The sequence below is a fragment of the Daphnia carinata genome, chromosome 2 (genome assembly GCF_022539665.2).
Source record: "Daphnia carinata strain CSIRO-1 chromosome 2, CSIRO_AGI_Dcar_HiC_V3, whole genome shotgun sequence".
NCBI classification, from domain to species: domain Eukaryota; kingdom Metazoa; phylum Arthropoda; class Branchiopoda; order Diplostraca; family Daphniidae; genus Daphnia; species Daphnia carinata.
In genome coordinates this window covers 4,954,135-4,979,605 of record NC_081332.1, presented here as the reverse complement: position 1 = coordinate 4,979,605, position 25,471 = coordinate 4,954,135, and the positions used below count along the sequence as shown (strand labels likewise).

General features: G+C 41.6%; 1 protein-coding gene across 3 annotated transcripts; it reads left to right on the top strand.

Annotated features, from left to right (window-relative positions):
- Positions 1-3,273: 3,273 nt before the first annotated feature.
- On the top strand, positions 3,274-25,321 carry LOC130686808 (protein eva-1-like). Of its 3 annotated transcripts, none has more exons than XM_057509971.1 (7): positions 3,274-3,448; positions 21,101-21,348; positions 21,418-21,733; positions 22,780-22,923; positions 23,004-23,273; positions 23,827-24,051; positions 24,399-25,321. In XM_057509971.1, the coding sequence occupies exons 1-7, from the start codon at positions 3,289-3,291 to the stop codon at positions 24,824-24,826; spliced, it is 1,791 nt and encodes a 596-aa protein (XP_057365954.1). In that variant the 5' UTR covers positions 3,274-3,288; the 3' UTR covers positions 24,827-25,321. The 3 variants fall into 3 exon arrangements, with proteins under 3 accessions (XP_057365954.1, XP_059353605.1, XP_057365955.1); XM_057509972.1 differs by lacking the exon at positions 3,274-3,448 and adding an exon at positions 15,859-16,015; XM_059497622.1 differs by lacking the exon at positions 23,827-24,051.
- The last annotated feature ends 150 nt before the right edge of the window (positions 25,322-25,471 follow it).

Sequence of the window (25,471 nt, the reverse complement as noted above, 5' to 3'; positions counted from 1 at the left end):
TCGAATGATGCGAAGCCTCACAGTTTATTTAGTGTGAGGCATTGACGTCAGAGAAAAGAGATGCACGATTTGCGAATAGTTTTTCGTACGAACGTTGAATGGGATTTATAAACCCTCGCATGGAAGTACCTTAGAAATCTGACACTGACCGTTTAATTATAAATGATGAACCAAAATATTTTCTAATAGCATCGCATTACGTTAAGGGACGCGACTGTCTGTGGACATTTTTCCATCGCTGCTAATAGCCGGCGAGAAGCGCCTTAATTATAATGAATTTGAGTAAAGATATACTGGCAGTCAGGGACGTGTAATGAGGGCTATAAATATAAATGAAGATGGTATTATTGTTATTATACTATCTGATGGAGATGACGAGTGATGTAAAGACGGAAGCGTTCGCAACCAACGCCTCCAATGGGAATATTTTTGCTTCCCTTTTTTTTTTTTTCCCTCTCTATCTTCCTCTTTCAAAAAAGTTGAAAGCCTTGTCGTCACCTCAACGCCATCGAAGAGGAAAAGTGAGAGTTTCACGTCTTCGTTGACGATGATGAGACCATAGGATTTGGCCCCGCAGTGCCTGTCAGCGCAAAACTCTTATTCCGCCCTCGCTCTTTCTCTTCTTCTACACCTACGAACTCTCTGGGCTATATAAGCGTGTAGAATACGTATAGTACTCCCCTTGCGACCATTCCATCTCACTGGGAACTTGATTGCTTTAAAAAAAAAAAAAAAAGTGCGTTAGCGCACGTAGATCTATTACCCGTCGAATTGTGCTTTTTTCAGTATCAATTTTCGTTTTGATTTTTCTGCAAATGCCGAACAACAAACTTTGATTCTTGTTTGCGTCTAGTTCTATCGCCATTACTGCTGCCAATGTCTTTCCGCTCTGCTTGCTTCCCGTTAATCACATTGATAAGGGACCGGGGCACACGCTTCAATCGAGTAGGTCTTTATATACAGTTGTACGCTGCACAATGCGTAGACAAACAGAAGGTGAAAGCAAAAACAGAAAAATAAAACAAAAATCGTTATTCTATCAATGTAATGCTGTGTGCGTAGATGCTGGCATCGATTGGAGCTCGCAACAAAAGCCAGACATTTCCGATTTGGTTCTATTCGTAATAAAGGGAATGACATGGAGGTGAATGATGGTCCAGACGGCAAAAAAAAAAAAGAATAGCAGGATTTTTGATTAGGAATTTTCAGAGAGAAAAATCAAAAAGGGAGGAGCTGGGAACGGCTTGTTTCATTTCGTCTAGTGGCTAACTGTGAATGCGGCTCTGATGTTATTATGTCGGCCTCCACAGAGCCAATCAAACGATGTCCAGATTTGTTCGCCCCCGTCTTCTTTCCGTACTGTCCTCATCATACGCTGATTTCATTGCCTCGAAGTATTGGGGTCGACCATCGTACGTGATGGGATGTAAATCATAATGAGATTTCTTGGCCGTTGCCGCAGTGACATCAGCAATAAAAAAAAAAAGAAATTCATTTTCTCTTATATGATTTGACTGTGAATCGAAGAAACCTGTGCGCATCATCGCCGAGCGATGCATAATCACCTGCGAACATTTTGATTCCTATGACGAAGTACCTTATTCATATATATATATATTTTTTAACTCTTCAAGTACAACACATATGTGTACCCTGCAGAGAGGAAACCTTGCATACTAGGCTTGAGCACTTAATAATAAATTGGGAAGCAGAAAGGGGGGGACTCTGTGAACTTGTGGCTGTCGTTGTCTGTTCTCTTTGACTCGTTGCTCATCCCATTTTCTTTTTTGCTCGTTTCCTCACGAACGACGACTTTGTCTCGTACGTGAGCCTTGCAACGACATCAGCTAAAGGTCCGTTCAGGAAAGGAAAAAAAAAAACGTGAGTTCCTCGTGTTGCGTTGATGCCTGTCAATCGACAGTCTAAAGTGGCGCAGCAAGAAAATCCGTTCCGAGTCTTAAGTCTATCCCTTCGCACACAAACAAAGACGAAACGAATGATCATCTTCAGTGTAGTCGCAAGTCGTAACGATAGACGCAAGACAGAGTTCCACATAAAAATCAAACGCTCCAAAAACGAAAATTTGTTGACGATCTTTTCATCCGATTTTAATCCTTCGTTAATCTCTTCCAATGAGACAGCCATTCCATTTCGATCCCTAGCTTTAAGAAAAAGAAAAGAAAAGGGAAAATCTAATTCGTTTGCACAGCACAAAGCAAAAAAGGGAAGTGGGGATCGGAACAACTGTTTGTGTATGTGTCCAGCCGTCTTTTGCTTACACTCCCAAACTGGAACGTTCTTGTTATAACAGTCCCTGTGTGTGTGTGCGAGTAACGAATGACAGCGGACTTTGCTTAACAGATGTTTCTATCCTTTTTTTTTTTTCAAATGCGGATCCTCCCTTTTTTTTTTTTATTCCTTAACAGGATCTACTTCTCTCTCATTCGTGTCAATTCTGATTAGCCATCCGCTCCCTCTTAGTCCATGGCCGCTTCACGCTGAGCCGAAGGCAAATGTTTAGCTTCTTAAAAAAAAAAAAAACGGGATCAACATGCTGAACTTGAAAACGCACGTAAAACTGAATACGAAGGCTCGCGTGTTTTGGCAAAAGGTACACAGTGCAGCGTGATCCTTCGATTGAATGTTTTGGAACACGAGTTCAAACTATGGTTTCGTTTTGGGGTTGATGGCGGGGCACAAGCAAACGGCCGTATGGAAAACCCCTGGCCAGATTTGAGCCGGTATGTATCTTTACCATATCCTTTGCATGCTACTAGTGTGGCTATTTGCTAGAAGGGGGCTGGAACGCACGCATACACCTTCCGGGGGAAACAGGGGGGGGGGGAGGAGGAGGAAGAAAAAAATAAGGGAGAGAGAGAGAGAATAAGAGAGAAAAGGAAAAGGAACGGAGATGTTTTTTTTTTTTTTTTTCCTTTCTTTATATCCCCTTTTTTCAATGGTGTGTTTTAGTACGGCGCCGACTGTCGAGCCGAGTGGATCCCCCCATTTTTAGCTGTCGGGTTGCCCGCTGATAATTTCATTTTCTCGTTCATCGACCGAGTCAATTGGACAGACTGTGATTCGATTATACGTGTGACACGTGGGGATCGGATTTGTTTTTTTGTTTTGCTTTTGTTTTCTTTTTTCAAACAGTGGCCTCGTCAATTTGTGTTCCATTTCTGACCGATTATCTCGTGTGTTTTTCGAACTGAGTAAAAACAGTGCGAAAGTGAAAAAAAAAAAAAAAAAAAAAAAAAAAATCAAAATTAAAGTTAACCAAACCCAAAAATGTTGATCGAATTGCAGTGTGCGAATTGGACCGTGAAACATGGTCGTTCGTCGGCTGTGAATCCAGCCGGCAGGATGGGCCATCCCAGTGGTGGATGCATCACGCCGTGGTTGCTCCTCTTCCTGTTGGCCGCATCGTCGTCGAACGCCGACAATTTGGGTAAGTTCCTCCTTCTCTTTTATTTTATTTTTTTTTTTTCGTGTGGTCGACCGCTAATCATGTGCGGCCGGATTGGCCGCTTGCGATATCGCCACAGACAACTTTCTTTGCGTTTCTTTTGTTACATTATTGGCTTCCGTCGGACCAGGCCCGACGTCGGCTCACGCCTTTTGTCGATGGATAACGAAGCTTTGCCTCGCCGCAGCGCCTCGTCAGCATCTTACGCCCTGTTTTTTTTTTTTTTTTTTGTTTCTTTCAATTTTTTTTTTCTTTTTGCTGTGTGTATGTAGCTCTTCAATCTATTCTCTTTCTTGTACACAATGTTGAGTCTACTCTTTTTTTTTTTTGTCTGAGGCATCTCTTTTGTGACGTTCGTATTGATCCCGCACGTCAATCCAAGACGAAACTTGTCAATTCCATTTACGTTTTTCCTTCTTTTTTTTTTTATGGGGGGGGGGGGGTGGTTACAAGAAAAAAAAAAAAGAGGCAGCTTTTTAGAAAATTTGATTGAAATCATGCGGAAAGGTTTTTTTTTCTGTGACAAAAAGAAAAGAGAAGTGGGGAGGGGGTTGAAAACAATTTGCATTGGGATTTGAAAAGCCAAGAAAAAAAAAGAGATACGCGGGATGGCAGAACGATAATGATTATTCAATTTCGTCAGTCGGGGGGGGCTATAGGCGGCTAATAGATGCGCCAGTATCAAGTTGAGACAGCTGTCGCCACATGGATAGAGCCGGAATCCTTGTGGTGCCTTTTTTTTTTTCTTTCTCTTTCCCTCATTTGTTTTGTTTTGTTTTGTTTTCTCTCTCTCCCCTCTCGTAGAGGGAAAAAAAAAATAACGTTAACGACATTTTTTTTCCCGAGTCAAGTGCTTCTTTCTTTTGAAAACGGCTGTGCGCTATAAGAAGAAAATGGGGAACGGTCTAGAAAAAAAAAAGAAAAAGAAAATCAGTTTTATTCTCTCACCCGGCCGTTGTCGTCTCTTGCCTCTTTTTTCTTGTTCCATGTTTTTGTTTCCAGCAGCCAGTCGTGTACAGCGCAAACTTAAAATAACCTTTCGTTTTTTTTTTTTTATCTTTCGTGTTGGTCGTACGGCAGGGATAAACTTGCACCGTAGGCCGTGTTCAAAACACGTCGCAACAATCTTTCTGTTAGGCCAACACGTTCGAGGATGGAAGATGCGGGAGGGGACTGAATAAGAAAAAAAAAAAAAAAAAGAGTTGAACGATACGGCGACGTCTTTATTATAGAACGAGGCGCCGTTTTTTCGAAGCTAGCCCGTATGGACGCAATCATTCGCTTCGTTATCGGGACGTGATTCATGGCTACCCCCCGAGCTTTTTTTTTTTCCCTTTCCCATTCCACCATTTAGTAGTGCCATCCTTAAAAACTTGTTGGGCTACTGCATTTTTTTTTGTTGTTGTTGTTGTTGCTGTTGTGCGTGTTAAAAATCGAGTCTATAAATCATGTAGACTTTGTTTTCTTTATTTTTTATTTTTTTTTTTTTGCTTGAGATTTACGCGTTTTAGATGCAACGAGATTGATATCCTCGATCAACAGGGATTCCCTTTTTTATGGCGATATTGCATTTAATTTTTGACCTACTCATTTTGGTGGCAAGAAATGAAAATGATGTAGGGCTAAAATGGCTACTGACGCTCTTTTGAAGCCGAAATGCATCCGGGATCAAAAAGTCGGGGCACCCGCAGTCGTTTGATCGATTCTTCCGCCTCTCCAACCGGATGGCGAAAAGAAGGAAGTGTAGTGTATTACGCGAGTCTGTCCGCTGCTGGAATCGAAATGAGCTTGTCTACGCATTGTACACACACACACACACACACAAAAAAAACGTCTTACTATTAACTATCAACCCTACAATGCCCCCCCCCCTTTTTTTTTTGTTGGCAGAGTCTAGCGATATCGATTTCTCTACAATTCCTTTCTACTTCTTTTCTTATCCATTTTCTGCTTGTAATCGAAATTGTGGAAAGGCGGGGCCAAGGAGGTGGAATCTTGCGGTACGCAGCCGATTGAATCCGGGTGATTGTTGACTATTGAAAAGAGATTGGTTCGTGTCAATCAAGATAAGTAAAGTGACAGTTGGGGATGCAGCTACCGCTCGTGTTTTATTTTTCGCTCTCCAAACGTGCTGGATTGCCCGTCTTATTCTTTTTTTTTTTTTTTCTTTTTCCCCCTTCGTATTTTTTTATCAAAAGAAAAATAGAAAAGGGAACAAGCGAATTGCACTGAGAAGCGAATGGTCGTGACTGGCCCTTGAATAATCAAAAGAAAAAATGAAAAATATTTTTTTCTGAATCGTCATTCGATCTCGATCCAGCAGTCATCATCGTTTTCTTTCTTTAACTTTCTTTAGTTGTTCCACTTAAGACGTTTTTCTTTCCCCCCCTATTTCCACGCTCGATCTCATTGCCATGATAAAAATGGCAGGGACTACTCCGGAAACAATCGACAGCGAAAAACGGCTAGCAATTGTGTGTGTGGCGAGTTCTTCTTCTTCTTTATATATGCAACAAAAGAGGAAGGAGTTGCTGGCGGAAGCGGAGTCGGATCGAGATCTAGGGAGAGAGCGCGCGTGTCCTTTTAAGTCAACATCCTTTTGCGTCAGGGTTGGAAAGGAGAGACACGTCTTTGATGATGTGTTATCGGTTTAAAGAAGGTCCACCACACTACACTACCGCGACAGGAAGAAAGAGACCCAAAAGGAAAGGAATCAAGGAAAAAGAGGAGTATAAAAAAAGAAAAAGACATTTTTGAAAGGCTTCCGGTTCTGGCTCGTGAATGTAAAAATTTTCTTTTTTTTTTTCTTTTTTAGAGATATCTCTTAGTTAGGATTCCTAGATCAGAAGACGAGGAAGACAGGAATTTTTTTTTGTTTTTTTGTTTTTAGAAAAAGATAAATCAATTCGATTGTGAATAGCAATTTTGAAAGTTGGACTGTCTGTAGGCGTGTTGAATGCAAGAAAGAAAAAAGAATGTCGATGCTTCCGAAATTCTGGTGCGATCGCGTGTGAGCAGCGCCGTGTTACTGATCCAATTAGGAAGTTCGAGGTTGCAGCTAACATTTGATGACGGCTGCAACACGCTCGATTGAAACTTCTTAACCGCCTTCTTGTTCATTTTAGCTCAATTGATTAGTTTCTTATTTCAACACAATGTGGGTGCGATGTGATTTTCATACATGTTACACCGAATTTCTTTTTTTGTTGTTGTTTTAAATGCAATAGTCGATGGTCTCGTCCGTCATTTTGAGTGTTTGCCCTTTTGGAGAATCACCCTTCCAAGAGAACGCCGACAAGTGTAACATTAGTCAGCAATGGTAGCACATCTAGGTGTTCCAACATCAAACGACATGCGTCCTATTGTTGGACGAGTGATGTGTGTCTCTGTTTTGTTTGATTTGGTTTGTCGTCTCTTTCTTTTGTTCTTCATCGTTCCAAATATCGGACTTTGTCCCTTCTCTCTCCCGCTACATTCACGAAAGGCCTTTACTTGTTTTCTCACTCATTTTCAAGTACCGCTGACAACTGAAGAGCCTCTGTTGTGTGCCAGATTTTCAATTTTGCGGTTGTTGACCTTTTAGAACTTTGAAGGACTGACGCACAATGAACAGCATCTCATTACTGGCGTGACTATATTCCTTTTTAATAAAGACGTCGAATTAAGCTGAGCTTTATGAATAGCGCGTATGACATTTAGCTGGCGGCGCGGGCTAGACCCACTGTTGTTTGGAGTTGGTGGCTGATGTCAGCGTCGCTCGAGCGACAGAATAGGCCACGCAGATGGGGGGACCTCAAGTTGAAGTGATACGAATTAAACCTACGTCCTAAAGTCTATTGTTTATGTTCTCACCTTAAAAGAATTGTCGTTAACAACGGGAAAAACAAGTCGGTCCAACATACTTCTCCAGCACTGGCCGTCGTCTTCTTTTTTTTTTTTGCAAACATTTTTAGAATCAAACGTCTATGCCGTAACAGTTAGATATGCAGATTTCCAAAATAGAATAGGTCGTTGTTTTTAAGAAGAACTTGTGTTGGACGTCCTTGTTAATTTCCCTTGTAAATCAACGTAGACATGGGATCTTTTCCTTTTTTGTACTAGCCGCCATATCGATTTTTATTTCCGTAAAAGTTTGGGGCTTACGGGGATTCGTTTTGAAGAAAAAAAAAGAAATTAAAAGTTAAAAACAACAGCCAAATTGCTCGTCAAGTTTGTTATAACGAGACCTTTTTTTTTTTTTTGCCGTCTTCTCTAGATGTGAACTTCTTTTGCGCGCTCCTAATTAGAAACACAAAGTTGATGAGCGTGTCTGCTCTTTATTTTATTTTTTTAATTTCTATAGGTCTATAAAAAAAAAAACGCACACGATCTGAGAGGAGCTACAAACGGGGGGAGGGAGTTATACTGTGCGTCTTTGGGTTTTTTTTTTTTTTCACTCACACTCAAAATCAAATTCGTAATTTTTTCAGCAGGTTGTAGAGTGAAATTGAACCGTGTTCCTGAGAATGCCAACCGCCCACGTCACACTATTCAACAGCTTCTGTACATCCGAGGGGATTGAAGTTTCATTTTTGGGAATCGCGTACATAAGGGAAAAGATGGAAGAATAACACACGTCTTTTTATATCTACGCAATTATTAGAAGAGAGGGTATGGGGGGGGGGGGTAACGGAAGGAGGGAAAACCCTTGGGTTTCTTTCGTGAGAGATTAGAAATCTTTCTTCCATTCCAATTTAATTGCAAAAGAAAATGTTGGCTCAATCTTTCTTCATCCAAGGATTGCAGAGGCAGCCACACGCATTTTTGTATCGCAGGCATTGGTGTTTATATTCCGTGTGCGCTATCAACTTTAAAATAAATAACTTGAGAAAACAACAACAAAATCAGGACAGAGTGAGACTTTAAAACAAAACGAAAAAAAAAAAAAAAAGAAAAGGTGTTCTCGTTGGCTTGTCTCTTCCGTGATTGTCTATGTTTACGAAACAGGGAAGGGGGGGGGGGAGAGAAGGTTACTCTTGCACACACCCCCCTCCTCTGTCGGGTTATTATAACTACTTCGTATATACACATGTTGTATACAGTTAAGCGCAAGAAAGAAAGGGGAGGGAAGAAATAGCTACTCTCGCTTGTATACACCAACCGACAATGCAACTGGCTCCGATGTTTAGATTATACACATCAAAAGTATAATAAACACATTTTGTATAGACAAGAAAAGTGCGAAAGGACAAGGCTCACGCGCTACACAAAAAGGTTTTTTGAAAAAGAAGGTGTGTGTGTGTGTGTGTTATACACACCCAGCGTCTTTTTGTGTGTACGGATACGCTCATCGATTTGAGACTAGAAGTTTAAAAGGAGAGAGAAGGAGTTCAAAAAGATACACACGTATATACACGCGGTGATGGTGTAGAGAGCTTTTTCTTTACGTTTGTATCTGGTTTTTGGGGTTGCACGTAAATATTTAGTGAGAGACGGACGATGTGCCGCCCCCTTTCTTCCCCCCCCCCTTCTCCGATGCCGCCGATCCGTTTGAACAATTTTCACGTCGTATCTATAAATACAATGTGTGTGTGTTTTGAATATATAGGAGACGGTGGCCTGGATGCCCTCCTTTTTACAAGTTTACATGATGTCGTTGATTGAAATTTCCGAAGTCGAAATTCTGTAAGCCAATCAGACTGGGAAATTTGAACTTCAGCTAATTCCATTAAAAACTCAAACGGCTCGCGGATCGTTTTTCAATTCAATTTTAATCGCTGTCGTCTAATCGCATCGATGTTTAAAACCGTTAGAAAAATCGGGGAGGGTCAAATGTTTTTCATTCATCGAATTTAATGAATCGTCAATGTCTTTTTGAACAAGGATGTTCTCGTCCTTTGATCGCAGACATTGGAATCTCGGATGTCAACGGGCTGATATTTTCGAGTCGATCTGCTAATTGAAACCACGATGATTTTGGGTTTGTTTTCTTGTTTCAAAGTCCCACACTCTGTTCTGCAAATGTTGTTCATATTTGTTTCGGTTTCTCGTTGTTTAGCGAAAGGCAGCGAGGGGGGGGGAGAGGTTTTTAATTTTTCAGAGGGGAAACGTCATTAGCTATTTTGTGACAACCCCTTTTTTTTTTTGTACCGTTAATGAAACGCAGTATGCACATCGCCCAGCTGCTTGTCCGTGCTGCTTTTGTTTAAAAACGAAATAACTTAGTTTTTTTGTTTTTTTTCATGTTTGGCGAGAGCGGTGCATTTCTTGCTATTTTTAACGAGAGCGCTGTGTGTAGTCTTATTGTTTTTGGAACTGCGTGCTGCAAGTACGTGACGTGCTATTTGTTTTTCAGTGTGTCGATTGTCATATTTTCGCGTCGGAAATATTTTGTTAGTAACTCTCGACTCGATGAAAGCGTGACGTCTTTTCTTGGCTCTGGTTTTATCAAATCATTAACGAAGAATGGGAGAGAGAAACAAGAAAAAAAAAAGAAAATGGACTGCACACACACAGACATGCATATTAGGTAGTGTCCATAAAGGCAGTCAGAGAAAAACAAAAAAGTAGAAAGGATGGGGTCGACAACAGCAGCTGTGAATGTATCGGCTGATGGATGACCGTCCTTTCCACCGTACACCTGTTCGACACGCTTGGGCTTCTTCTCTTTTTAACTCCGGTTTTTTTCCTACACTCGGCCTATACATTCACTTCAACGTCGGGGGGTGTATCGAAGAATGGAGCATGAACGTGAGATTTAGAACAATCAATAGCTCCACGTAAGAGGGAAAAGGATCAACATTTAAAATAAAATCCCCCTTTTTTTTGTTTTGTTTTTAACCCCAGCACTTAACGGAAGGATTCCTAACAATGCCGGGGCGAAATCCGCTAAAACGCTGTTAAATGAGTCAAAAGCCTTTGGGAAGCTGCGAGTCGAGCCAGTTAGTTAAATAACCTATACTTGGAAACCCATACACACACACACGCGCACATTTCCTACACTCTATTTACTCTCCCCCTCTTTTGTTTTCTCCTCATCTGCGGATAGTACTTGCCGATCTATAGCCCTCTTAGGCACGTGCGCGTCCATACAGAATTTAACAAGCCAACAATCACGTAAATGCATTTTCACGCCGAGTTGAAAATAACGAATGGAATTCTTTTTTTTTTTTTTTTTTTAAATCCTGGCCTTTATTTTTTTATTTTTTTTTTTTTAATTCTCTTTTCACTCCTTTTTCTTTCCTAAGACATTAACTATAGCAAACATTGGAGTTACCGAAGCTTAGAGAAAAAGATTCTCAGGCTGTCCTTATTTTTTATTTTTTATTTTTTTTTCAGCTTCTTCTGGTAGCTTTAAGAAAATGAACGAGCTGCCGTCATTCGGGCTGCTGGTTTTCTTATACGTCTTGGGCACTGCATACGCAACGGAGCTTCTCTCCGGTGATGGATTCAACTTGTCCCGCCTTGTTCTCTTTCACTGTCTATTCTTTTGAAACTTGTTGTCCCTTTTTTTTTTTCTGGGGGGTGGAAGAAAAAAATAGGGAAAGAAGTAAATTTATTTGGTCTTATTTATTTATTTATTTTTTTTGTGTGTTGTTGTTGTTGTTGAATTTCTTAGTCGATGCCAATCAATTTGAAAAGGCGCGGGGCGACGCCAGTAGGAAACTAATGGGCGCCTTCATCGCCAGGTGTGTGTGTGTGTGTGAGAAAACCAAACAACAACAAGGCATTCATAGATGTAATCGCTTTCATCTGTTATTCTTTCTCTCGAGACCCTTTTTTCTTTCTCTCTCTCTCTCTCTGATTTCTTATTCTTTTATTTTATTTTAGTTTTTTGGGCTGCTCGGCCGATCCTATTACAACGGGAATCAAGGGGAATATTTTAGTTTGTTAAGCTTCTGGCCATCGGGGCATATCAGTGACGACGGCCCACACAACTACCACCAAAACAACCGAGGCTACCACTGGCCGTGCAACGCAATCCCATTACGTGCGAAGGGAAAACATTTTCTTGTTAAAAAAAAAACGAGGGAAAAACAAGTTGGAATGTCTCCTTGTTTGGCATTTCATTTAAATTCTATTTTGTTTTTTTTTTTGTTTTTTTTTGGAAATGATTTTGAACAACGAATTTATAGACGTCTCTTTCAACTGCATTTATTTCTTTCAGCTCCCATGACGGTTAACGAATGACTGACGATTTGTCTTGTTCTCTTTTGCTCGCTTCTTCTTATTCCAAAGAGGCTCGACCTGTCTGAACAACTTTCCGATTTGTTGCCTAGCGATGGACGTACCCCAAGCGAACATGATCAATCAATTGAAAAATATTTGATTGATTTATTTACATTTTCTTTCAATTTTCGCTCGATTGATTCCGAATTTTTTGTATCTCTTTATTATCAATCGTGAAAAAAAAAATGGCGTACGCTCGGCTTGCGTGTCTTTTGTTTGTTTTTTTTAAGGAAAAAGAAGAAACGGTTGACAAAACGTCGAATGAATACGGAACGGGATCGATCGGCGTGCCGAAAACTATCAATCTGCTTTTCGACCTTTGCTGTTGTTTTTGTATAGACAGAATGTCAGAGCCGCTGTGGATGCACTTTGAATTGAGAATAAGGGCAGAAAGACAAGTGGGTCCGCCCGTTGTATATATCAATCGTGAAATCTGACACGATTGGCGGATGGGAATAACAAAAAAAAAAAAAAATGGAAGGACAACAGTAACAAAGTAAATCGATTCGATACTCTATAAGGGAAAAATGCATAAATTCAACAGCCCATCTTGTATGTACACATACATTGCTTCAATATTTCTTATGCATGATACGATGAAGAACTATAGGCCGATACCGCAAGGATCTTTTGCATCGTTAATATTATGATTTTTATTCAAGTTTAAAGCCGATGCCGTTTGGATTTGAAACACATTTTTTTTCGGATCATCTTTTTTTGTCTTTTTGAATTGCGTCCTTGGGAAACCCTATAGTCTTCTGACGTAGAGACTGCGCTCGTCGACTCGGCAAACAAAACCCAGCAAGTCTTGTGTGTAGACTCTGCTTCAAGAGGCTGAAAGACTATACACGCAAGTCGAAGTTTGAAGAGGGAGGAGAGACGCAGTCAGTAGGGTGAAAAGAAAAAAAAATGGGACAGTGCTGTGTGTGTACGAAAAGAGAACATACACAAGGATCCGGAAGTACTGTGTACGATGTCATCAACTCTCAACAGCCATTGTCCAGACTACCGTACACATACAGCCCCGAAAAATTGTTAATGATAAGAAATGATCCGTTTTTCGTCTTTAGTTAAGGCGTCCCCTACTTTTCATTGTTGGTAGTTCGTGGAAAATGAATGTTGTTCGCTCGCTCGTTCGCTGTACAAAAGATATCAGAGCATTGTCTCAGTTGCGTCCGGAATTGAATCTCCGCACGTAGGAGGTGTACATACGAGCGCAATGGCATTAATTTCGGCCTTTTTCTCGTAGGCTTTTCAGAATTCTAATTCATATCGTAGAAATGAAAACAAGAAAATTGGGCTGAAAACGTGTTATTGTAAGTGAAATTCTTTTATTTTCAAATGCGAGGTGGATATCTTTGTGATTGTTGTTGCTGATTGAATGATCGATTTCCTCTTTTCTGTTGTTGTTATTTTGCCCGGCTTTATTTTAACGAGCTGTTCTTCTTAACAGGCAGTATATAAGCCGAGTACTTTACTTTGATATTCAATTCCAGTTGAAACCCGATCGCACCGTCTAATTTCGGCATGGCTACTGTCAGTTATCGTTTGCGGATGACTACCCGCCAGGACTTCCAAATAGAATTGGGTCGGCTGGTCGATCAACAAACGGATGTAACCGTTTGTTGTTTGTCCCTTTTTTTTTTTTCTTTTCTCAAATGCGTTGAATTCGGTGGAGGTAAGGCGGGCCGAACGCGGCACGCGCCTAACGTGTCCCTTTATTCCCTTTGCTCGTACAATCCACGTGTGTAATTAGCGTTTCGGTTTTTGGTCGTTGGGGGAGTTATGAGGTTATTTGGCCACAAACGGCTATCGTTCCAGCCATTCGTAACATCGCCGGCACTGCCTATTGAATGTAGTTGTCAGACCACCGCAAACATCGATCGTCCCGGCCTGATGCCCAACCCAAAAACTTTACTATCAAATGTCAATTTTTTTTTTCCGTGTTTAAATTTCTTTTTGTGTTAGCGGTTTAACGATATTGTTTGAAAAAAAAAAAAAAAAAAAGTAAGGAGAAACTCCTTCTTCCATGTTTTCTCTTTTTTTTTTTTTTTTTTTTTAATGTAATCGAATGGCATTTAAAAATCAAAACAGGAAAGAACGGACAGCATGGGTCTTGCGTGATGATGTTATGAAACTTTATATATTTCCGTATTTACACGCTGCGTACGTGTACACCAACTTTGAACTTTCTCGGTGACCCTTTTGACTCCGGAATTTCCCTTTTTTTTTTTTTTTTTTTCTAAAGGTTTTGCTTGTTCCGTACACTAGTGTTTTCTCCGTTGATATCCAGTAGAGAGAACGATGAATACTTAATGAATGAAAAAAAATCATGTGCCTCAGACACACACACACACACACAGCGTGTTTGTATGTGTTTTTTGTTTTTTTCTCTCCTGAATAAATACTGATACTCTGGAATGTTTTCGCGTCCGGATTAAACTCCCTCCTCCCCCCCCCCCCCCCCTACAAAACAAACAAAATCTCGGTACAAGATTCCGGCAAGAAGCCGGTGGCGCCATCATCCGTCAAAGACTTGCGTGAACTCTCTGTGCCCGTCTAAATATCCCATAGCGTAACTGTTTCACCGTGTCTGATATATATATATACTTGTGTCGGCCAAACATGAAGCCTATCTTGCCGGAATAGGGAGCCATCCGTTTTCGTCGTCCGCAATGTCTTGTCGTAAAGGTATTCGAACGATTCCCTTTACCACCCTATTTTTTTCTTTTTTTCTTAAGCTCTCTGACGTTGCTTAAACATCCCTTTCATATCGAGCGCGACATGGAAGCAGAATAGAACACACACACACACACACACATAAAAAAAAAACGCTAAGAAAACAAGGGAAATTTAGAACGGTCCGGCACCAACGAAGAGCTGAGAGGACCAGAAGGAATCCATCAAGTCTGGTAGAAGCAAGAAAAGAATTTTTTTTTTTTGTTTGGTTTTGTTTTTTCTTTTCCCTTTTGACATATCCCGACGGTGTGTGTATGTGTGTGTGTGTGTGTGTTGGGTGTAGCTTCTAACCCCATGGACGTACAGCTCTTGTTTCTAGCCGTACGTAGAGGGCCTATGTGCGCTTGTACGAGTCTTAACAAACACCCCATCGTTCATTGTCCGCCTGGTGTTACGTGTGTTACGGGTGTGGAGGGCAGCGCGTGCGTGTTGGATGACATAAGGCAACGTTGAGAAATGATATAGGCGCGCACGCACAAATTCTTTCATCAATTCCGTATATTACTCACAAAAAAAAAAAATATGCAGCCTGGTTCCTATAGCAATTTGTCTCTCTCTCTCTCTCTTCTCTCTAGGAAATATTCAAATATTCATATTTCTTTTTGATTATGCTGATCATGAAAAGAGATGAGAAAGAGCCCTGATTTCCATCCCCCCTTTTTTTTCTTGTTTCGCTGTTTTGAACGCAGTCTGATCACAGGGCGTCTCTGGTGTCTGTTAAGAGCCTTTCGTCATGACAACCTTTAATTGATTTAACCGGGCGTGGATGATGATGATGAAAAAGAAATGGGGAAGAGGGCTCGAAGAGAACAGAAGCACAAAACCTATGACGGGCAGTCAGTTGGTGAAACGTTCTCTCGGCGAATTATACAAAGAGAAAGAGAGACTGCTAACTGTATATGGTTATTGATTGATCGGCATCAACCCGTGCATGCAACAGAGTGGGCCGTATCGCCCTCAACCGAGAGTGGTGCATGCCTAACTGATGATGGTTTCGTTGCTGCATCAGTGCCCTCTGTCAGCATTTGACACGCTCGAAAGGCCATCGCGAATGGCAGACAGACGGTGAAAATGGCGTGCGTGTGTGTGTGGTTCCTATATAGCTTATGCCATCCCGCCCGTCTCGTTTTTGCGCAAAAAAAAAAAAAAAAATAAAATGGATACAAATCATTTCGACGCATGAAGCAAGACGCGGGGGTAGAACTGTAGCTTCTGGCCGCCTTTTAACATGCGCACACCATGAGTGGAAGGTAGGAGAGTTTAAGAGCTCGTCATAACTGGGTGTGCGACAGTTGGCGCCCGTCCGTGTCGCGTCGCGGATGCCTTGGCTGACGCGCCTCGGCCCAAGCTTTTAAAACAGAATCGCAGGCCCTTGGTTTACACACACACGCGCAAAGCAGCAAGTGATAGTTTGTTTTGTTTTTTTTTCCTAGTTGTGCATCACAAGTCGTATGCAAAATATGGCTGTAGGCCTTAAGAGTGTCGATGCGGACCGTTGTACCTGGTTCGGCCGGATCACTTTGCTCTTGTGGCTCTCGTTGTTGATGGATGGCAACTTGCGGCCCGTCCGGAGTCAGTTCATCTTTCGCGAAGACCCTCTCGGTAGGAAAACTATCATCACCTCACGTCTTTAAAAAAAAAAAAAAAAAAAAATTGCTTTTCTCTGTGTGTGTTGACGCTGTTGTTTCTAGTGAGTCAGAGTGGCGAAGAAAGAAAAGGACAGGGCGAACAGAGGAGGATGAAACATTCGTTTTTGTCCGTCAAAAAAAACTTGTGTGCACGCAGCATAAGGATGTAGGTGAACATAAAGCACGCCTACGAGTTATTTATTTTATTTTTTCTTTTCGGAAAAGGGAGGGGTGGGGGTTATTGGTGGCTTTCTTAACCAGCCAGTTGAGTCTATATCGGGCAGCAAGCCTCTTTTCTCTCTCTCTCTCTCTGTCATTCCTTTCTGGCGCCGTATGAAAGTTTTTTTTTTTTATTTTGGCCCAACGTTCTTGACAGCTAGCCAAAAACTTACCGACATTCCCAAAATGTTTCGTTATTTTTTTTTTTTTTTTCAGAACTCTGTTTTTAAAAAAGGAAAGAGAGACATCGTTTTTTTTTCTTTTATTCCGGTTCATGTGTGTGAATCATTCAATTTTTGGCCGGCCAAAATATTTCTATGTTTAAATGAATGAACTGTTGAAGAGCCCGCTTGGCGTTCTCAACTATCCCAATGTATTTTCATCAACTGACTCTTGTTGTGTGAGGGTGGAGTGTCAGGTAATAGAGTGTATGGGGCCATGACATTTTCCTCGCGCGAGGGGGGGGGGGGGATGCAACATCCAAAAGAAAAAAAAAATAAACGAATAATAGGAAAAAGATGGGAGATATGAATGTGAGGGATGTCCATGTCTCGTGTCCGACTCGAGTTACACGGATTTCCAGTCAAAACGTTGATGCTTTTTTAAACTAAACTCTCTGACTCGTATAAAAAGCCCTGTAATATTTTAGCCCGTCCTTCTACACATCGAATATTCCTTTTTTTTTTTTTTTTTTTTTTTAGCTGGGCATACCGATGGCAGGTGGGATATATCCGTCATGTCAGCGTCGATAATGATTTGTATATGCCAAGCAATCTATAAGAGAGACTATTTTCTATTGTTGTTTTCCATTTTCTATGTCAAATTCTTTTTTTCGGAGACGTACAAAAAAATAAAAAAAATAAAATAAAGATGGAAAATGATTCAAAGTGATTTCCAATTCGACGGATGTTGACCTGTATCACTGTGGCGGTGTCTATACCTTGTCCGTATCGGGCGGCATAGGAAATCACTCTCTAAAGAGGGAGATGTTTTTGTTTTTTATTTCTATTTGCTTATCTCTCTTTCTCTCTCTCTCTCTAAAACGTACTCTGTCACACTGAGAAGGGCAAAAAAAAAAAAAAAAAAAAAAGACAAGAACTTCACGATATTAATGGCCTCTGATTGCGTAATGAGATTGAGAGCTCTCCCTTCTTTCTTGTTTCCTAACGTTCTCGTCCATCAAGGACTTTCGGGGTCGCGACATTCTTCTTTTTTTCTTTTTTTGTTTATATTTTACATGTTTTAGTTAAAGCGCTGCTTTTCGTGTATAATAAAGCGGCCGCTGTGAACAGCTCCGGCGAGGACTTGCGCGGTCACAAAAAGAAAAACGGCAAGGAAACAAAAACGAAAACCAACAGATCTATTTCGATTTGTTTGTTTGTGTTGTTGTTGTTGTTTTGTTTTTTTTGTGTTTCATCCTCTGACTGTCCCAACAACAACATTTTTAAAACAAACAGCACGACAGTGACATTGCTCAAGTTATTTTCTTTTTGAGGAGGGCGGGGGTGAAATGACACTGTTATAGCCTAGGCCTATAGGGGTGTCCTGTCGAGCATTCATCCTTCTCTCTCTAACCCCCCCCCCCTCCCCCCTTCTTGGTAATAAATAATGGAGACGGGCAAAGAGAGTCGTCGTCCGCTCCGCTTCATAACACCACCTTTTTCGTGTTTTCCCGTCTAGCGTACACTCTCCGTGAAGCCACTAAGGGAAATACACTATGTACCGTGCATAAGTTATTACTCTACGGCATCGATTAGATGCAAACCAACGAGAAAATGGGAGCCCGTAGACGGTAAAAATTGAAAGGAACTACCGGTGGTTAAAAAACACAGTAAGAGTGAATGGACATATAAAAACCATGAAATAGTTCCATAACGTATTCTACATATGGTAGTTTTATGCATAAATATGACGAGCCGCTTGTCGATCTTAACCGTGTGGAACGCCCGAAAAAAAAAAAGCGGTTCCGATTCGTTGACTGAAAAAAGCAAAACAAAAGCGAACTGTTGGTGGCCTCTTACTACTTTGTTTGTGTGTCTTCCGATCTCATTTTCTTTAAAAAAAAAAAAAAAAAAAAGATAAGGACTTCCAGGATATGTGGAAGCGGTTATTAGTGGGACTATTAATATTGTATAAGGTCTGTGAACCGTGAGAAAAAGAAAAAAAAGATGAAGAGACCTGACACACGAGATTCGGTTTACCGAGTGAGTTCAACCGCAACGATGAAGGAAAACGGACAAAGAAAAAAAGGCCATATGAAAAAGCGAAAGAAAGATGTGAAAAATTGTATTCAAATTTTCGTTTTATATCACGATTGAGGAACGGAGTATGCGTCAAGTCTGAAAGGGAGTGATATTGGCCTCCTTTTTATTTTTATATTCCCGGCTTTTGCTGCTGTCATCAAAAGCGTGTGGCTGGAGTGTCGCAACCATGGGCGTGGTCCTATTTCCCTTTAGAAAAAGAAATCGTTGTTTAGTTGCGCTCAAGGCTTTTATATATCATCACTCCTTTGCCACACACAAGAGACGGTGCAAACACGTCTCTGTTCTCCCTCCCCCCCCCCTTTTTTTTTTTTCTTTTTCCCTACACATGTTCATGGGAATCGATCACACTTTATTATATGTACATTCCTCTCTTTCTCTCTCCTTCTCCCTTTCTCTTTGTTTTCGGGGTCTTTTTGTTTGATTAATGAAAGCCAAAGTCAAACGACCGTGCCAGGGCAGACAAACCTTTCCCCGGCATGAAACCCCCTCCTCCCTGTCACCTATCAAACACACACACTGATTGAGCTAGAATACGGAATAGGACTTGTTTCGTCATTTGTATTTGAGTGTGTGTGTGTGTGTGTGTGTCTGCATTTCTTGTTTATTTGGGTCTTTTGACTGACGAAAAGTTGGTCGATCCAACATCGGAATTGATTACCGATCCAACTGCGGAACTGCCATTTGTTTTGTCTGCTATATGCGAACATTTATTTATTGCGACATAAAAGCATTACGCTGGCGCCTGCGTGTCGATCGAAACCGGACGCGCATTTTTTTTTTTCGCAATAAACATTTTTGCATTAAGCAACTGCTTTTTTCCTTTTTTTTTTTTTTGGCTTATTAAAAAACAAAAAGAAAAAAAAACAAGATTGCGAACGAGTCTTTTTTAGCCGTGCGCGCACGTATACACCCCACACTCACGCGCGGTATGCAATTGCGTAACGTGCGTTGCGGCTAAAATGAGAAAAATTCTTTAGTCCAAACGCTGACACGTAACGGATGCGCTTTCCAGGCCACATGGCCGTATATTTAAAAAAAAAAAAAAAAAAAAAGGAAAAAGAGAAACACGGGGGCTGATAGTAATGTCTATGTGTGGATAATTGTGACTGGAGCAGGCCGCCTTGTATGCATCGTTGTACACCAGACAGCACCGTATCAAATCCTTTTGCGATGGTCTCGTGTGTACACCCCGCAAAACATGGCGAAATAAAAGCAAAAAAAAAAAAATAATAATAATATAAATAGAGGATTTTGTTCTTTCCTTTGCTGTCAGAATTTCCGTGCGGGAGGTGAACTTTAGTTTCTTCTTTCTACGACCCGGCAAAAATTCAGTTGATTGAAGTGTCGTCTCTCGGCGCCGCCATTAACGGAGCCAGGAGAAGAAAAAAAGGCTTTTTTTTTTTTTTTTTTATCTCGGCATGTGTGCCTCTGTTTTCTCTTTGTACACAAATGACAGGCCGTAGTAAGGAGACTAGCAACAGCTTCCATCAAAAAGATGATGAAGTTGTGAAGCCAAAAAAAAGAATTTTCTTTTCTGTTTTTGATCCTGCACTCTCCACGTCGTCTGCGCACGTTAGAACTTTACTACCCCCTGTTGTAGATATCTTTGCTTTACGTACTCTTTCGCTTTGAAAAAGGGAAAAATAAAAAACTATTTATAACACATCGCACAGTGTGCAGCCCATCCCGTGTACCTAAATGCAGTTCAATATTCCGCACCGTCTGTCGGTCCGGATTTCTCCCTCAACTTAAAAACGAAAATAAATCCCATTCGTTTTCCTGTTTTTAGTATGGAAAAAATAAGAGATCACCACAAAAAAGAAAAAAAAATCCCTAGAAAATAAAAAGGTTCAATTGCTCCGTATGATTGGGCGCCTTTCCGCGTCTGATACCTCGGCCACCCCTTCCACCCGGAAATAATCTCTCTGGGAACTTATCCCTCCGTTGTGGTTATTAAATCCGCGACTGTTCTCGCATGATGCTTAGCTAGAACTTTGAGTGTCACAGCGATGACGTTCTTTTTTTCTTCTTCTTCTTCTTCTTCTTTTTCTTGTGCGCTTACTTAGAGTGAAAGGGGATACCAGTTGTCTTCTGGAGGTCATTTGATTCCATTAGAAACGAACCGGTTCATTTCATTTTTTTTTTTTTCAGAGGCGATGCCGTGTTTTGATCAGACGTGATTAGGGTCCTAACTCTGGTTCGATATCGCTGTAGATATATTGTGTGGTAGAACCAGTAGTGCAACGCGTAGGTTTTCTTTTAGCTATTATTATTACATTCTTGGTCATGCACGGAAATCTCAGTTTTTTTTTTATGAGTCTCGCGTTTCCCAAGAGGAATTTCCTCCCATCCGCTCCCGCTGATGAAATGGATAACCTGAAATAATAATCAAGGAGATGAGCTTTGTGGAATTACGCGCTAGCGATGCGACGAGGGATGTTTTCGCCCTGCTATTTGCTGTATGACTTTTTTTTTAGTAATTAGCGCGTCGAATATTTTTCCCAAGCAGTTTTTCATGTGCGTTTGAATAACAAACTGTCTAATGAGCCAACTGTCATTGATTTTTCATTTTCCAGCTCTCCTGTCGGGAACGTTGCGAACTATTCAGCGAGCCGCATGTGACGGTGAGACTTTGACGCTTCGCTGTCCCCTGGGCACGGCCGTTTCCATCCAGCTGGCACAATACGGAAGGCCAGCGCCGGGCGTGGCACTCTGTTCGCAACAACAGCATCCGCCCGATCCGCCCGCTTTGACAGCCGTTGACGGGAATCAATTGCAGCAAAATGCAAACAACGACACGTGCACACTGACTCCTCAGATGCAGGTATGAACTTGATCGATTTTCAAATTCCAAGTCCGACATTGTTTAATGATTTAATCCGCATGATTTTAGCACGCGTTACTTCAAACCGTAGTCGAAGCCTGCATGAAGAAGAGACACTGCAAATTTACTACATCGCCGAGCAATAGCAAAGACACGGCTGTTGTTGTTCCAGCTTCTCCATCGTGTCCTGGCCAACCGCCAAAGTTTGTCGAAGTGGCTTACAAGTGCCGTCCGCTGGAATTCCGGAGTAAAATCATTTGCGAGAACGAAACGATCCAGCTGAAATGCAAACGAAACGCTCGCATTGCCATCTATTCGGCCACTTTTGGGCGTGTTCAATTCCAGAGCGCCCAGTGCCTCCAGCCGCCCGGAGTCGACGATGAGAGTAAGTGTCCCCTCTTCTTTCACGAAACTGTGCTCAACTGCCATCTGTCGTTTAGTTTTTATTGAAGCCATTGCCCATTGCGAACGGAGAGAACAAATTTTACATTTATATTATAAGAGACGGCGAACAGAACCCACCTGCGTATACGCCCAAACACCACACCGCGTGCATTTTTAACGTTTCATTATGGTACTTAATCGGCTTATTGCTTAGTCTTTTAGCACCGTAAGCTTCACCTGCGTTATTCACTGATTAGGGTTGGCAGTTAATCCGCTAATAAGGATACCTGTATGTGTGCCGAATCGACAGTGACATGGGTGGCGTGCAAACGGTCCCTGTCAAGCTGAACTGTACGATGGGATAAGAACCCTCACGTGACTCGTTAGAGATCATTAATGGATTTACGTGTAGGAGGGAATAGGTCAGCAGGAGGTTAACCATTAGCTGATTTTATGTAAGTTTGATGGGGCACGTTGATCGATTTTTGTACGGAATTGAAAATGTTAAAAACAGCTCCAAAGTTAAGGATTGCGCGGGTGGAAACAATTGGGTGATGTGACGGTAGAACGCTAACGTTTCGTGACTATGACGTTCTTGTTGTTTTCAGGTTTAAAGGGAAAAAAAAGAAAAGTTTGTGCAATCATTCAAAGACACGCAAATCCTAGTACTCAATCAAATGCCTGCTGCAATGTATCGTTGATGAAGGAATCAAACTGTCAAACGTGAACAACAGAAAGCCCGATAATAAGCGTAGGCCTATGCCATTCTTAAAAGTTGTGGCAATAAGTTCTCCTTTACAGCCATTTTCCGAAAGTTTCAATAATGCCTTCAACTTACAAAGTAAACTTCAAAAATCGATACGTGGATTTTTCTTTCGCTAGAAGTACAACATTCAAATCACCTTCGATTGACTTCGTATTCACCTATACACGTACTGCCAAATGAGGACGACTTTACGAGCCAAGTTTGATCAAAGTGCAACTTTAGACATAAAACACAAGCCACGTTTTCAGCCATCTCTAACGTATTTCTTTTTTTTCTTTCAGCTTGTGAAGCCAGCTTTTCAACGGAGACGGTCATGCAAATGTGTCACGGCAAACGCCGGTGTACCCTGAACGCATCGTCCTCTACTTTCGGAAACCCTTGCAGTCCCCAATCTCACCTTTACCTCCGAGTCGTCTACACTTGTGGTAATTCATTTTACGGACCCTCTAAACATAATGGCAGTTGGAATACTTTGTCTTCAATGCAAAAATGACGATCGTTTCAGTTTCACGGAAGATCTTGAAAGATCATTACCAAGGAGAGCTGGAAGATGATGAAGTGCCGGATCATCAAACGTCGTTCGACAATGAGGACCTGATGAGCGAGAACTCATTCGAATCGGAAGACTACGCCGAACCGGTTTCGTCTGCCACGTCCATTCCTCCTCGACACGTCGCAGCGCAAGATGACGCTAGCAATTACGACCAAGCGAATAACTACAGAACGACGGACCGACCTTTCGGCGACCAGCAAGCCAAGCGTGGCGGATTTATCGGTAATTTCTCTATACTAAAAAAATCGATCGAGCCGCTCTATTTTGCACGGCGCATGGCTTTTGTTTTCGGAACGACTTGTCATGCACTTAATGTTTGCCCTCTAGTCGAACCTTCTTTCTTTTCAAGCAGTCACGTCCGTCTCTTGACTGGATGTGTTTTAAGCCAAGCATGTTTGTTGGCGTTATCGTGCACAAACTCGCAGGTTCTCTATGGCAACTTGATTGCGTGTATCACGAATTCCGACACGAGCGGACCAATTCAAATACCGGCAAAGCTGCACCTAGCATGTTTTTGCTGCTTTATTGTGTCAATAGTTTTGCATTCCAACTGCAGAATGCATCTTCACTTTCTCCTCTTTTTTTTTTTACTTTCATCTGTTTCTTTCTCTTTATCTGTCTTTCTCTCTCTCTCTCTTTCTCTCTCTCTCTCTCTCTCTCTCTCTCTCTCTCTCTCTCTGTCTTCGAGTCCGAATTGAATCAAGTAGAAGGGATGTGACGGGGGTTCTCAAATCAACTATTGTGATGTGTACATATGTGTAACAAATCAACCTAGGCGATGCCGGCGTCGTCGTAGATGTTGATGACATGCTAGGCGATATTGGAAGTGACGGCGGCGGTGGCCACAGGGACTCCCGCCGTCGACAGGAATGGCCGCAGCCTTCCGATCGGGACAGCAACGCGGCACGCGGTAACGGACTGGACATCCAAGCCAACTCGTCGCAGCAGAACGTCTTTGGTTTCATCACAGATTGGATCACATCTGTATCGTTTATGAAAGGTATTGTAAATAATGGCAAACACGGAGCTCTCAGGTGAGTTGATTGATCATGAAGAAAGAAACTAGACAGAGAGAGAGAGAGAGAACGAGAGAGAGAGAGAGAGATACAGAGGCAGGAAGAGAATGCGTGGGGAAAAATGTTACCCCAACGTCTTTGCAACTGTTTCACGATTATCCAATGCACTGCCTCTCTTAGGCCGAGTCTTTTGAAAGGTCCTCTAACACGTTTTCAGCACATTCACTACACGTCATAGTTGTTGAAAATCTCATTTACCGCGTTACGATGCGCGCTGAACGAACGTTCTTCCGTTGAAAACTAATGTAGCGCTCTTCGTTGAATGTTACAGAGAATCAAGAAAAATTCATCCTCTATCTGACGCTAAGCATTGCAGCCGGAATTCTTGTGGTGTTGACCTTACTGATAGCCCGGATGTGGTGGCAAAAACGACGAGGACGACGAGAGGCAAAATCGCTTCACTCTTCCGATCCCATACCGGCCTTTGCTGATGACGTTAGTGACGTGGATAATGACATTGACTTGACCAGCTTATCTCTGCCGCCTCCTCCGCCACTCCTTTCCGAACTCACCAGCTTGAACGGAACAATGACTACAGGACCCGTCCCCAGTGCCGAAGGTGTTTATTCTACGCAATACGGCTACTCCGGGCAGCACGGTGGTGTGGGCACAATACGACGTTCCACTGTCGAAGAAGGCGATACGCACCCTCGTAGTTTCATCCGCAACGGGAATAACAGTCACTACTATTACGGCTAGAAAGGAACTTCGTTTTCTCGCTGCTACGCATTCGATGATCAGGGCCATTGACATCGTATTGGAATGTATATAGTTTTTCGCTTACTAGTTGGATCATCATTCATGTATACAGGATAAAATCTCTGCAAAATGTTATTTCTATTCTCTCTGGATTTCTATAACAGCAACACGAAAAAAGTTAATAAAAAAAAAAACGTTTGGTTTTTCACTAAATATACTCTGATATTTCGGAGAAAACTGGTTGATTTCACATTCTTCGATATCACTATTTTTACCAACTACCCTCCACTGGCTGTACATAACTTGATTATTTAACATTTGGCAAGGATCTTTGTTGTTTCAAAACATACAGAATGAACTTACGATTACTTGCTCCGTTATATCATACCGCTGTAAACAACTTCGCAATTAATCATGATGTGTGTGATTTCTAAATATGTCACATTGGTTGGTTATCATGTCAAAATGGAAATATATCTTATACATTTCAACTAATCCGTAATCCCGATTGAAGGTTCCTTGTAATCTGTATATAATTCCCATACCTTTTACGACAACCGACAAAATCTATTAGACACTTCTTAATTTTTTGTTTTTTACAGTTAATTCATGAACTATAAGCCCAATATAAAAATATACCCCATT

Bases quoted from the DNA above. Each gene is read 5' to 3' on its own strand.
- LOC130686808 (XM_057509971.1), top strand. From the start codon at position 3,289: ATGTTGATCGAATTGCAGTGTGCGAATTGGACCGTGAAACATGGTCGT. The intron at 3,449-21,100 runs GTAAGTTCCTCC...TTCATTTTCCAG, and splicing joins GTCGAACGCCGACAATTTGG to CTCTCCTGTCGGGAACGTTG. The intron at 22,924-23,003 runs GTAATTCATTTT...CGATCGTTTCAG, and splicing joins CCGAGTCGTCTACACTTGTG to TTTCACGGAAGATCTTGAAA.